This window comes from Myxine glutinosa, chromosome 7 (assembly GCF_964187855.1).
Source record: "Myxine glutinosa chromosome 7, kmMyxGlut1.1, whole genome shotgun sequence".
Taxonomy (NCBI): Eukaryota; Metazoa; Chordata; class Myxini; order Myxiniformes; family Myxinidae; genus Myxine; species Myxine glutinosa.
In genome coordinates, this window is record NC_136267.1 from 156,210,709 (window position 1) to 156,225,338 (window position 14,630).

Consider the following 14,630-nt stretch of genomic DNA (forward strand, 5'->3'; position numbering starts at 1 on the left):
ATAACACTGCAATCAATCCCTTTGTCATGACTGCAAAGTTACTGGATTGAAGCGGTGCATGGTTGACTCGAAACATGTAGAATAAACCAATTTCCTCATGCAATCTCTTCACTTCCATGGTGACAGCTTAGAAACTTGGAGTACTTCAAAATAATTTAATACTTACATTATTTGCTGACTGGTATCCTCACCCGGGTCATACTATCCCCTTCAACTGAAGTACAAAACAAGGCCGGCTACGGCACTGTTAGACTTTGGCCTGGTTTTCAAATAGTGCGGCGATAACAACTCGACTGGCATCTCTGTGTATATCATTCTCCACAATCATTTACATCTATAAATACCATTTATTCATATTGTGGTATCTCATTCAAATTGCTCTGTAAATGACTTCTCACCCCATTGTGCTTAGATGGAAAATGGCATCCTGCTGCCAACTTTGCAGTCTGCACTGCCCTTCTTAGATCTTCATGGCATCCCACGCATTGACTTCCATCAGTCGGTGTTTGATGAGCTCCGAGAGAAATTGTTGGCACGCACAGCCATTATCGCTGAGGGGAAGGCCAGAGACAAGTAAGTCTTAAGAGGGATGTGGTCGATGAGGAGTGCCTCATTTTCTAGCACCACTCTTGCCAGGTTAAATGTAGTGTAGTGGTGTGAGATGGTCATTAACCAGTGTGGCAGCTACATTCAAGTGTAAGGTATGCAGAGAGGGAGCTGCAGATGGAGATAATGTGGAGTTGTATCTTGGAGACGGCATGAAGCTGAAAGGTGTGAAAACATTTTGCTACCTAGGAGACATGCTGAATGGAGAAGGTGGATCAGACTCGGCAGTGGTTGCTGGAGTGAGATGTGCATGGAAGAAGTTTCGGAAACTGAGTGGCGTGCTGACGAGGAGGGGAGTGTCGTTGAAGCTGAAGGGAAAGGTGTATGCTGCATGTGTGAGAAGTGTTATGATTTATGGGAGCGAGACATGGGTAATGAACGTAGAGAAGCAACGAAGGCTGGAAAGGGTGGAAATGAGAATGGTTCGGTGGATGTGCGGAGTATCGCTGAGAGAGAGGAAGACAAATGATGAATTGCAAAAGATGATGGGAATAGAGCCTGTGATTGATGCTGTGAAAAGAAACAGGTTGAGATGGTTTGGTCATGTGTTGAGGAAGGATGAAAGTGACTGGTTGAGAAGAGTGATGGAAATGAATGTAGAAGGAAGTAGAGGACGGGGAAAGACCGAGAAAGACTTGGTTAAAGATGGTCAAAGAAGAAATGCAGGCAAGGGGGTTAACAAGGGGAGATGCAGAAAATAGGGCAAAATGGAGAAGATTGTCATGGGGCCCGCAAGGTTAACCCCCACTCTAGCAGGGGAAATGGCCTTTAAATGCCTGTTGTTGTTGTACTCATGCCAGGTTAAAAACCCTTTTGCACAACTCAAAAAAAAAAAAAAAAAAACCTTCCCCTGCACTTCCATAGTATTTTAACCAATGGAATTATCTGGCATTCCAAGCTTTTTAATTCCATTTAAAATGACATATGACTATTAAAGGATGGAAAACCAGAAACAAACCTGCTCGACACCGATGTTAATTAGAGGGGTGGGGGGGGGGGGGGGGGTGGTGGAATTGTTTCTTTTTTTTCCTAAGCTTTTGTTTTAAAAAAACATCGCACTCGTCTCCTAAGGAAGCGGTTCAGTTTGGCATTTTTAATACAAAATAGGCAAGGCCTAGAAACAAATGAAACCCTTTAGAATTACCCTTTAGAATTACCCTTTAGTATTACCCTTTAGAATTACCCTTTAGAATTACCCTTTAGAATTACTCTTTAGAATTACCCTTTAGAATTACCCTTTAGAACTCTTTAAAGAATTACCCTTTAGAATTACCCTTTAGAATTACCCTTTAGAACTCTTTAAAGAATTACCCTTTAGAATTACCCTTTAGAATTACCCTTTAGAATTACCCTTTAGTATTACCCTTTAGAATTACCCTTTAGAATTACTCTTTAGAATTGCCCTTTAGAATTACCCTTTAGAATTACCCTTGAGAATTACCCTTTAGAATTAATTACCCTTTGGAATTACTCTTTAGAATTGCCCTTTAGAAGTACCCTTTAGCATCTCCCTTTATAACCCTCTAGAATTGCCCTTTAGAACCCTTTAGAATTAAATACGGTGGGTTGGAAAGGGTTTTCCGTATTCATTTTTGACAATTAATTATTCCTTTTTTTGTGTCCACTACCTGTATTTTGTATGTAGACTGTACATATAAACAGAAACGAAAGATACAGGTACCAGTTTTCCAGATGTATGTTTCCGGATAACAAGTATACAGCTGGACGAATGACACAACTATAGCTTTAGCGTAGCAAGGTGGTTGCTTTAGCCAGGTGAAACTGACTGGTTTTCCCTTAAAAACCGGCGTATTGATACATGTCCTTGGGGTGATAGATTCAAGAACAGTTCAAAACTGTCAACAGATAAAGATAACGTCCCCATGAAGCCTTTGAGACCACATAATGGAGTGTAGAATGCAGCACACCAAAGGAGAACGGCACACAAAGTCAACTCCTTAGTGTATTGTAATCAACATGGATGTGTCCTTGCCTACAAGGTTACTGTGCCAGAACTGCCCAAATCTGTCGAAAACTTGCATTTTCTTGGGAAGCGGTATTCTTTTCGTGCAACTCAGGTATACTCATAACATCATTGCTGTAACTGGAGAACCTGGAATAATTCTGTGCTCCTGGATGTAAAGCAAAGGAGTATGAATACGTGTGTAAATTGTTGCCTTGAACGGAAGTGTCTTCTTTGTTTATTGAAGGCCCTGGACATGGTGTTGGTTGTTGGGTTGAAGTGTCAGAGACTTGGGGTCAAAGAAGGGAGAATTTGGTTTTGTTGTTTGTGCTTTGAAAGTCCATTCTTACTCGTAAAACATTTGTTGTTTCTGCTTTCCAAATTGATCATTTTATTTCTTACGACAAAATACTGAACTTGAACATACAGGGGTTCAAACTCAAGACCCTCGAAGATCTTAAGGTAGCCACTTTAACCGATAAAGGAGACGAGATGTAAAGTGATGAACGTAAAATGAAATTTAAAAAGGCATTTGATATCCGCTAAAAGAGCCAGGATACACCATGATACATGTGTTTGAAACATGTTTTTCAATCCCATTTTAATTTAATCATAAGAGCACGATGAGGCCTTTGGCATGACATACCACGCGTCCGAGCAGAGTAAATTATCAGAAGAACAATAAGTTCTAACATTTGTTTTGTTGATTTTTAAGACATGTCTTACATTTATAAGAACTATGAAGTAGTCGTGTGACAAATGACAAATCGATGATCCATGATCTGATGTCAGATATAGTAAGCTGGAAGAACTTCTGGAAAAGAGTTTTCCTTTGGTGAAGATGCCAGCAATTCAGCCTGTGGTCATGCATGTCATGAAGCACTTACCGAAGGTTAGAACTCGTGTGATGTATGATGCAATCATTCCAACATTTATTTGATAATGCACCGGTACTCCGAATGAGGAATCGATTTTTATATCTGTCTCCTGTACTTGAAGGTTCCGGAGAAATACCTAAAGCACGTGACGTCCGATCCTGCCTTGTATGGCGTATGTGCCACCGAGGTGAAGCGTCAAATATGGGAAGACAACCAGACTCTGTTGGGAGATGAAGTGTCACCCTTGCTCAGGGAGTATATTGCCGAGAAGGATAACCTGTTGCTTGATGGAGAGCTTTCGTTCACTCACCATATGCTCACAGCCTCACCCCGCTTGCGACGCCAGGGGCAGGTAAGGCGAGGCTGCAGATCAAGTCCGGAGTGTTAATGCCCCTAAAGTTATCTTTGCTCTCGTCTACACGTACTTCACAATTTCTTGTCGTTGTCCGGCAACGCAGATCGTGGGGAACCTGACCCGTATGATCGGCCGCAGCACGCTGCTGTATGACATGGTACTACAGTTCTTGCGGACTCTCTTTTTAAGAACGTGCAACTTGCACTACTGCACGATGCGTGCTGAGCTGCTCATGTCTCTGCACGACCTGGAGATCAATGAGATTTGCTCCATTGACCCCTGCCATAAGGCAAGCCTGGTCTCTCTGCTGGCATCCCTGCGACGTGAAAGAACTTCAATACAGCTATTTCGAATGTTTCAGTTTGTGCACTCATTAGATTTTCACACGCAGTGACTTTTGGGCCTCATATTGTTGTGAACCTTTTGTTTGTTGATTGGTACAAAAAATGCGTATGTGCTATACCTCATATTTTAGGCAACTCATCAATATGCGTGCCTTCCTTTGGATGGAGGTTAAAGCTGGCTGTTTCATCTGATAGCGTTGGTTGATTGAGGTTAAAAATCCCACTGTCTCTTATGTGAAGAGGTCAGTAATTGCCTGCATCCCGGCTAAGTTTGAAATTCCTCCTCGAACCTACAAGGGACAGTTGCCAAGGGACATCAGTGGCACAGTTGCCTTCCCAGCAATGATGCTCAGAACAAGCAGCCACATGCTGCATGTGAATGAATGAGCAGATAGGGCAAATGGATTAACGTCCTCTCTGGAGAATGATGCATGCTACGTGATGCAAAGCTCTACTTGGGCAGCACCAGCACGATGGTTTGTAGTTGAGCCCTATTGCATTGTGAATCGAACCCTGACGAGACACCATGAAGGTGAGTATGCTGTTGTTGAGCTCTAGCTATCTCTTCCCAACGCCATTTTCCTACTAAGTTAGGGGTTGCTTGAGCATGCCAAGAACTGGTTTGCTGGACCATATTTGACTGAAGCTGGCAGCAATTTGGCCAGGATGCCAGTGTGAACTTGCCCACTTTGTGAAGAAGACTGTAGGAGATCTTACATCCACCAACTAATGCTAGCAGATGAGTCCACAGACTAAGGTCTGTCCGATAAACGGCACAATTTTTGATGCAATGCCTCATCTGTGAAACACAAATCCAACAATTTATAGTCGGGATGAGAACGCAAACCACACCAGACTGCTTAAACGTAGATGCACTACCTCTGCACCATAAACTGGTGCCTTTTACCTTTGCAGAATGATAGCTTGATCAGGTGTAAGGAAGTTTTGAATTTGAGATGTCTCTGTCTTATGTTTTGAATGTGACATCCATCTTGATGGGATTCAATTTGAACTAGAAAGCATCTGAAAATGCAAAGCCCCGTCCATGTCCTTTTGTATTCAAACGTCTTGTTCTTCCCTATGCTCAAATAACAAAAACAGTTTTTATTTATTTATTTATATATTTATATATCCAAATATAATTTCAGTTCTCCAGCTTTCAATGAGCGCACGTAATGACGTCACCACCATGTACGTACGCTCTGCCTGTCAAGCTCTCAAGAGAACCCTCCGACAGAGCATAATTTTTGATCTTAGTTCAGATACTGTCATAAGTGTATGTAAAACTCCAGTTACCGACCTGGTTTTGCCCTTTTGGGGCTCATCAGGGCAACGCAGTGAGTCACATGTTGGTGACGTCATTACGTGAGCTCATTGAAACCTGGAGAACTGAAATTATTTTTGTATTGGTTGCCCCTGGCTGCATCCAGGCGATTCCATATAATGCGTGGATACCAGAGATAATGTGCCGTTTGGCAGACGGTACTTATCGCTCCCATTAAGGTACAGCATAGCTGGATGGGATACCTTCATGGCGGTTCACCACTGATGGTATGAAATCGCATAGTAACTGATATATAATAATCAGCTTCCAGCTTTTGATTAGTGAACCAATTCAGTGACCCAATATGCAAATTCTTAAAATTTCAGGTCAATTGGATGAAAATTGATGATTTCATGTGATGCTGACTCTTGACCTTTTGACAAAATTATTAATTTGCCTTCTCCGTATTATCATAATAAGGTTTTGGTGAAAATTTGATGACAAAACTCAAATGGTAAAAAAAAGTTGTGGACTGGACGGACACACACACACACACACACACACACACACACACACACACACACACACACACACACACACACACACACACACACACACACACACACACACACACCCGATTGGAAAACCCATCTCCCGCCGTGCAGGGGACGGACTAATGAGACAGCATTTAACAATACAGAGAGAGCTTCAAAGGTGTATTTTATCGAGGTGACAAGTCAATCAGTGTGAAGCTCAAATATATTAAGACACTTTTATCAATGAACTACAGTATATGTATTTTAAGGTGGAGCTGTCAAGATGGCCTAGAGTTACGGACACTCACCTCGAAGCTGTCTAGCCTGAGTTTGGATCTCAGCCAAGCTATAACCTGTGATCCCAGTGCTTCACCTGCAGGATGATTCATAAATGTGTGTGCTATCCCTCAGATGTCGGTTAAATAGAGTGTTCAATCTGCTAGCATTAGCTAGTGCGCATTAAAGGTCCCGCAGTGTCCTTTGTGGGACGAGTAGGCGAGCCATCTCCGGCACGCTTGCCAAATTCCTGCTCTGACTTACTGTGTCCAAGTAGCGACCCATCCAGGATTGTAACCCGAGCCAAGAAACTGCTTCAGCAGCCCCAGCACTCTCTGTAGAGCACGGCACATCATGAAAAAGATTTTAAATACAAAATAACTAACCCTATTTTATTGCGGTGCAAAGATTTTTGTACGTGATGTAATCTTTTAAACACCTCTGAATTATTGATATAGATTACAGTAGATCTAGGGGTGGACAAACACACCATCATGAATGGATGCAGCCAACAAGAACAATCCCAACAAGTTATACCTGAAAATCAATTGATCCCACGAACCACCTCGATACAAAAATCTGCATCACGAGCTCGATGAGCGATCCGACTCGCATTATAATCTGTGAGCATCCTCCTCTCTGATCAGCTCTTCATCTTTCCCAAAATCCTCTCTGTAAATACAAGGCACTTGTTAACATGCCCAAAGCACGTTTTTAATGTTGTTGGACTCGTCCAGTGAAATGTTGAGAGCGTTTTTCCTGTTTTTGTGGTTTGCATTTGCAGTTCACGTGGTGCCTGGACGCCTGCATCCGGGAGAGGTTTGTGGACGCCAAACGGGCCCGGGAGCTGCAAGGATTTTTGGACGGCATAAAGAGGGGGAAGGAGCAAGTTCTTGGGTATGTTTGTACGCGTGTACAAGTAACATGGGTTTACGTGAAGTCTGCAGCTCGGCAAGAGTTTGCTTTATCAATCGGAGAATATTTTGTTGTTGGTCAAGACTATGTTTGCATTAATTAATTTTATGCGAAAATAATCCAAGTTAGCGTATATACGTTATAGCCCGGCAGCTAAGCTAAATATAGCATAACAATTGCGCATTTTGTGAGGAAAGCACCAAATTTGGCACACTAGTAGACTATCATATTATGAAAAGATCTGGATATTGGGCCATCTCAGATTCAGAGATTTGATTTTTGCAAGATTTGCAGATTTTGCAGATTTGCAAGCTGAGATTGCAACGCCAGGGACGGCCGACTCCTTCCTGCGAGCTGCGCACGTCACCCGCACAAGAAAAGCTCATCAAATCACTGCAGCGGCACTGCACATCCAGCAACACCGTGCGTATGAACGCCACTGTATGACATATGCTGATGATGCAGAAGACCTGCCTGAGTTCGAAGACTGGTGTCACCAGAGAGGAGAAGACATTCCCAACTTTCAGTACTGGGCAACTGTGCTGGAACTAGAGATGTTGGTACTGGTCTACGTGCGTTCTCTGCGGCAGGCTTCATTCACGATGTACCTTGATGCCCTGACGGAACTGGTCCCATGGTTCCATGCCGTAGACCACACACACTATGCCAGGTGGGTCCCTGTTCACCTGAGGGACATGGTTGCACTCCCAATGAAGCACCCAGATGTAGCCAGAGAATTCAGGGCTGGCAACTTCACTGTACAGAAGACGAAGAAGGTGTTCTCTTCGATCCCAATCGAATCGAAATCTTGCAAAAATCAAATCTCTGAGTCTGAGATGGCCCAATATCCAGATCTTTTCATAATATGATAGTCTACTAGTGTGCCAAATTTGGTGCTTTCCTCACAAAATGCACAATTGTTATGCTAAGTTGCCCCACTATTAGTGTATATGACCTTCATATGTGGTCAGCTATGACCTTCAAAGACCAAATGTTCCTCTGAGAGAACACATCACAATATTGAGAACCCTCTTTTTCTGGCTCTGACGTCCTTTTCCTTTCTATCCAATGTTCTACCTGTCTACAGTAGCTTGATTCTCCAATTGAGATACCTGTTTTATATTGATAAGATACTGGTCGCAAATGTGCACGATGTTCATGTGTGTACAGAGACCTGGCCACAATTCTATGCGACCCGTTTGCTGTGAGCACGTTGGCCGTGAGCACCATGAAGATCCTCCAGGAGTTGGCCAGCCAGGAGAGCCTCCCTAGAGTGGGTCTATACCTGCCTCACATTCACGTTTTGCTGAGTAATACTTTTGTGTTTTATTGCAGATGTATTTGATGCTTTCAGCCTGGGACGATGTTTATGAAGGATTCCGTATCATGATTTTACATTTCCCGTTCCTGATATGTATCTATGAATGGCTTGCTCATGCGCAGGACAGCACTGACCTGTTGCTGCTGTTGAGGATGCTCTCTTTGGGGCTTGCGGCATGGGATATGATTGACAGCCAGGTGTTCAAGGAGCCCAAGCTGGTAATTTTGATTGCAAGAAGTTTTATCGTAAAACACGCTTGTAAAACGTGTATTATTGATGAGCTTGTGTGTTTTCTCATAATTTATCATTTAACACATTGCTGTTGTTGATGATTTTTATGCCTCCGCCGACAAAGTCGCCGGAGGCATTATGTTTTCGGGTTGTCCGTCCGTCCGTCCGTCCGTATGCGCTAAACCTCGTTTTTCTCAGCAACCATATGTGCAATTGAGACGAAACCTTCAGGGTACGAGTGACACCCATGCAGAAGGTTTTTAATGATAATTGTGACGTCATAGGTCACGTGGTATGGCAGCCAAGTTGGATTAAAAGTAATTAATTAAAATTTTATTTCTCAGAAACCACGGAATGGAAAAATTTGAAACTTGGCACATTGTTAAGTACTCTCAATGGGGAACAAAAGCATGATAATCATTACATCATAGGTGAAGTGGTATGAATGATCGTTTTAAGGCCATTTTCCCCGCTGGAGCAGGGGTTAGCCTTGCGGGCCCCATGACAATCATGGTTCCCTGTTTGAGGCATATTTGGTATACCAAATTTGAAGTGGTATACCAGCCAAAAATGTGTTAATCGAATTCTTATCCTAAAAAATTGAAATTGCATGCACATTCATGATCTATGACCCATTTGTATTTAAATATTAAATTTATGACATCATAGGTCACATGGTTTGGCAGCCATATTGGATTGAAGGAAAATATTGGTGGTCTTTCTGTCTTCTACCGACTCCTCTCCGGCCTTGCTCCCCCAGCTCTCTCTGTGCTCTGTCCCCCAAATATTCCTACAGGTCGCACAAGCTGGTTTGAAACCAGCCAGCAACCCTCTTATGGTTAAACTGCCAAAATCTAGGGTCTCTGCTCACCTTCACTCTTTCATTCCCCTTTTCTCCCGCCTCTGGAACAAACTCCCCCACTCCCTTCAATCCCACTCCTCCCTCCAGGTCTTTAAAACAGCTGTTCACCACCATCTCTTATCTTCCCCCATCCAAAACCTTGATCTTTTCTACCCCCGCTAATTCACCCCAGATACATTTTTTCGAAATTCCAACTTCTTTCCTGGAAGTCCTTGCAGTGTCCATATGTTTTATACCTCTCCCACCTCCCCCAAAGCCCTCCTCTCACATTTCTCCCATTGTCCCTGCTCTCAAATGTTGTGTTTGTATCCTTCCCCTCTCTCCCCATCTTGTCTGCCGCTCCCCTTATTTTTTGTGTTTTGTGTGTCGGTTTGACTTTTTGTGTGATTAATGTTAGCTCTTTCACGAGCCTCGATCTTGTATACAAAAAAAAAAAAAAAAAAAAAAATTATATCTCTGAAACCGCTAACCCTAATGATGCGAAATTTTACAAATATAATCTAACACCACTGTTGCATGTAGTTTGAAAATGATGATGTCGCTGGTCACGTGGTTTGGCAGCCATCTTGGATAGAAAAACGAACCTTATCCGATCAACACGAAACTTCACAAGCGTGATCCACTCCCCATACATATGCAGACTGATGGCATCTACCCGCTGTGGGACTATGCAGAGGCATATTAGCAACACAGTCGCATTGTTCTAGTTACCTCTGCCACAGAAGGTGGATGAAGGTTGTTTTCACCCCTGCCTGTCTGTCTGCTTGTCTGTTTGCCTGTGAACAAGATATGTCAAAACGTTGTGGATGGATTTGGACGAAACCTGGTGGACAGGTTGGGTGTGTGACGAGACGGAATCGATTCGATTTTGGTGAAGATCTGAATATGGATTCGGATACGAGAATTATTTAATTTTGAAGTGATTCTTCACCATTGAGAGATTGGGCGAAAAGCAATATATAACATGATATTTAAAAAAGTTATGGACGAGTTATGACTAAACTTGGTGGATGAGTTGGTTAGGTGACAAGAACAAGCCGATTAGATTTTGGTTCAGGTCTGAATCCAGATCCAGCCTATCAATAGGATATAAAATAAATATAATAACCACATTTAGAGGCCATTTTTCCCCGCAAAGCGGGGGTTGGCCTTTTTTGGGGACCGTGGTTGTTGTTGTTTTTTGGTCCCCTTTTTGAAGCAATGTTTTACGGCCGGATGCCCTTCCTGCCGCCAACTCTGTTAGTCACCTTTTACGACAAGCAGGGAATTACCAGTGAACTGGTACTCAATTAGCCGACCTCGGAAGGATGACAGGCTGAGTCAACCCCCCTGGCGTTAATTCAGCGATCGACCGGGATTCGAACCCAGGATCCTGGGATCCTAAGCTGGCACCGTAGCCGCTAGCCCAACACCAGGGCAGAGGTATGCGCTTGTTCAGCTTGGCAGAGGTATGCGCTCTCCTGAGTACTGTTTGATTTTTTTTTAAGTGTAAGTGTGTGAAGACACTTTTGCCTTTCTTGTCTTATTTACAACACTATTTTTTTTCTCATCAACAAATCTTTATGTTCGTGGTTTTCTGCCTCGCTTCCTTATTTGTTTTTACTGAATTTATTTTTACGTTCCAAATGGATTCTTGTTTGCCCACACTATTGTGCAGTCTATCCATGGCACAAATTCTCAGATGACATTCATAAGGCAGACTTCTCCACTGGGAAGTCTTAGCATACTAATCACTTTACAAATGTGCATCTATCTACCTGTGCATTTGGTTGCTGAGAAATTCCTATTTGTATTGAACTTGCATTGTGCAGTTACACAGGTCGTTCTAAACTTTGGATATGATTTGTAATCATCACATGAAGTCATAAAAGGTCAAATGGTATATATGATGTACGTATCTCATTTAAGTACAGTCATAACTTGAATTTTGCACATATCTCCAATCATTACCCTGCGTACGCGAAGCGGTAAGTGGGGTTAAGCAATTGGTTCACTTCTGTTTGTCTGTCTGTGCATCTACAAACGTCAGTTTATGATCAAGGAACAACTTCATTTAATTTGAATGTTATATTTTGAACACAAATCGGAATATGAATTGGATTAAGAACCGAGAGTTTAGCAGTACTTGGGCTCTGAATTCATCCCGATTGCGCATGCACAAACGAGTAATGTAATTTTACTTATACCTGTCTGGCAGTCAAACAAAATTGAAAATCATTCCAAACAGGACACTTACTGTTTTTAAGGATGTTTTAGGACAAAAATAGCAGGCTCGAAGAACTAATGTAACATGTTAAATTAGGTGGTGTAATAGATGCTGCATCAACGGTGGTAAACTTCCGGAATTTGTTTCTACAACCGTTAAAATCTTTTATTTTATTTCAATTAAATTATATACTTGAACACTGTAGAACACAAATCACGTTTGGCACTTTCAAAACCCTTCTGTTTAGCAGTTCTTGCACAAATATTACGGCATGTTACGTCATCACGACCAATCAAATTTGCTGTTTGTAGACCCCGCCCATGTCCTTATTTCTCAAATTAGCATGGGCTAATGCGTTTTTTAAACTCTCTAGTTAACTAGATAGTATTCATAGAATACTTACCCTGCGCAGTCAACTTGTTGCGAACCAACTCTTCTGTTTTCGAAGGTTTTTTTTCTTTGATCCAATATGGCTGCCACACCATGTGAGTGATGACATCATACATTTATATTTTCTCTAATATAATTGTTGCGTAGATCACGCTCAAGAAATTTCAAACAGATCAGACTAAGTGTTGTCCCTGTGGCATTATTACGTCATGATTAAGGCACCAATGACGTCATCGTTAACAATACTTATTCCCCATGTGGAGTTCATTACAATGAGCCACGTTTCAATTTTTCCATGGAGCGGTTTCGGAGATATGGAGGTGCAACCTTTTTTCGTTTTTTCCAAGATGGCGCCTTTACCACGTGACCCATGATGTCATAATTATCATTAAAATATTGTACAGGAGGAGGTGCTCCTATGGTGAAAATTTCGTGACCATTGGACCAACAGTTGCAGAGAGAAAAATTCATACTGATCGGATGAAGAGTTATACTTGATGAATTATGACATCATAACGAAGGCACCGATGACACCATCACCATATCTTTATTCCTCATGGGGAGCACTTGACAATGAGCCATGTTTCAATTGTTTCCATGGAACAGTTTCTAAGATATAGAGGTGCAAAGTTTTTCCAAGATGGCGTCCATACCACGTGACATATGACGTCATAATTATCATTTTAAAAAGCTACAAGAAGAGGCGCTCCTATGGTGAAACTTTTGTGTCAATCCGACCACCGGTTGCCAAGAAAATGAATTTTTAAAATGCAGACACGCATGCACGGACACAACTGATCGCGTAACCCTGCTTTTCGCTTCGCGAGCGCAGGGTAAAAATGTTTTAGTTTTGCTTATTATAAGCAAAAGGTTGCAAGCAGTAACAAAGTAATTATCACAAAGACTTAACCAGGTGTTCATAAAAAAATCATGCAAGCAAATGAAACCTACCAGGCTGATATTCCACACACACACTCATACATCTTAAGTATGCACAATAGGGTGTTTCATATTATAGGTTTAAAATTAAAATATGACATTTTTGTTGACTTTGCTCATGCCTTCATTCCTATATATATGCAAAGGTTGTCTGCCAATTTTGAGAAAGATCAGGTAATATTTAGAGGTTGCACAGTCTGCACACTTTTGACATTTTACTCCAGTTTATTTAAGAAAAAGAAGAAGATTTATTTGCAAAATAAAAATTAATAAGACATCGAAAGAATTGTAAAACATTGAACATAACACAATGAAATGAATATAAGCAGTGTGTGCAATGCAGTGTGCGTGCAATGTGTGTGCAATGCAATGAATATAAGCAGTGCAGACTATAAGTGTGCAACCTCTAAATATTATTCAATTTGTCTAAAATTTGGCATACGGGTCACTTCGATGAATAGAACCAAGGGGACGAGAAAAGTGACACGAAAATAGCAACTTCGGAAAATTGAAACACCCTAATGCACAATGACCACTGTGAATAAAGATAATGTTCATTAACCGAAGAGTTACACATGGCAACATTGTTAATGTCCCAAAAGTGCTTTCATAGTGCTCTTCCATGAACCTTGACACCCACATCAAGATTAACTTTGTAGTTTGCGCTTTAATTAAACCCCATCTCTTAAACAAGTGAGAAAAGTTGACATGTCAACCGGAGCAGAAATAAGCATGAAGAGGAGAGAGCGTCAAGGAAAAACACGAATCACTTATGATGACAGAACTGTTGATGACAGATGACAAGGTTGAACAAACCTTTAAACATGATGAAAAATAACGGAAAAAGCTTTAATCTACCTGAACACTGTTTATCGTATCAAACAAGACAAGTGCTTTGTTATAAAATGGGCAGCAATGTCCTGCTGTTAGCTCGACGGCCTGCTGTCCTTGTGCTTGTCTTGCAGACAGGATTAGACTAATCTGCTGATGAGGTAAAAATTGTCTGCAAGCTGACCGTTTATTTATTTCACATCCAAAACATCTCATTTGTTTGTGCCAAATGTGCCGCCGAGGGTAATGTGGCATGCAGGGGTCGTGATTGGAAAATTGTACGTGCTGGGACTATGATGTGATAGCACATACTGGTCGGAATGTCAACTGGAATGCAAACGGAGAAACAGCTCTTAACTAAAACGGCACAGGAGAGCACATGACCCTGCCGGGTAGTACAGTTTATGTTTTGTATCCCACTGATATACTGTAGGCATATTTGTCATGAAAAAAAAATTCGTGTAGTTTTTTTTGTTAAAAGCAAAAACTCACTTGATTTTGTAAGAAGGTATCATAAGCTTTAAAAAAATTTAGGGTGGCATTTTTTCTGAACATTCTAATGGCCTGAAATCCAAGATGGCCACCACCATAGCAAAACGCCCTAAATTTGACGCTAAAATTAACTTAATGTGGTTTAAATATTTTTGTTTTCAGCATGAACTGCTTGGAACTTGTATATAGAGGTGACTATAATAACAATAACTTCCACCTGA

General features: G+C 41.6%; 1 protein-coding gene across 1 annotated transcript in view; it reads left to right on the forward strand.

Annotated features, from left to right (window-relative positions):
• The window catches only part of NELFB (negative elongation factor complex member B), a 65,084-nt gene that overhangs the window by 21,605 nt on the left and 28,849 nt on the right, over positions 1-14,630 (forward strand). The window contains exons 3-9 of the mRNA XM_068123459.2: positions 413-573; positions 3,362-3,461; positions 3,569-3,799; positions 3,906-4,091; positions 7,007-7,119; positions 8,308-8,410; positions 8,581-8,676. Of these exons, the coding sequence (XP_067979560.2) occupies positions 413-573; positions 3,362-3,461; positions 3,569-3,799; positions 3,906-4,091; positions 7,007-7,119; positions 8,308-8,410; positions 8,581-8,676 (990 nt within the window). The remainder of the gene's footprint in view (positions 1-412; positions 574-3,361; positions 3,462-3,568; positions 3,800-3,905; positions 4,092-7,006; positions 7,120-8,307; positions 8,411-8,580; positions 8,677-14,630) is intronic.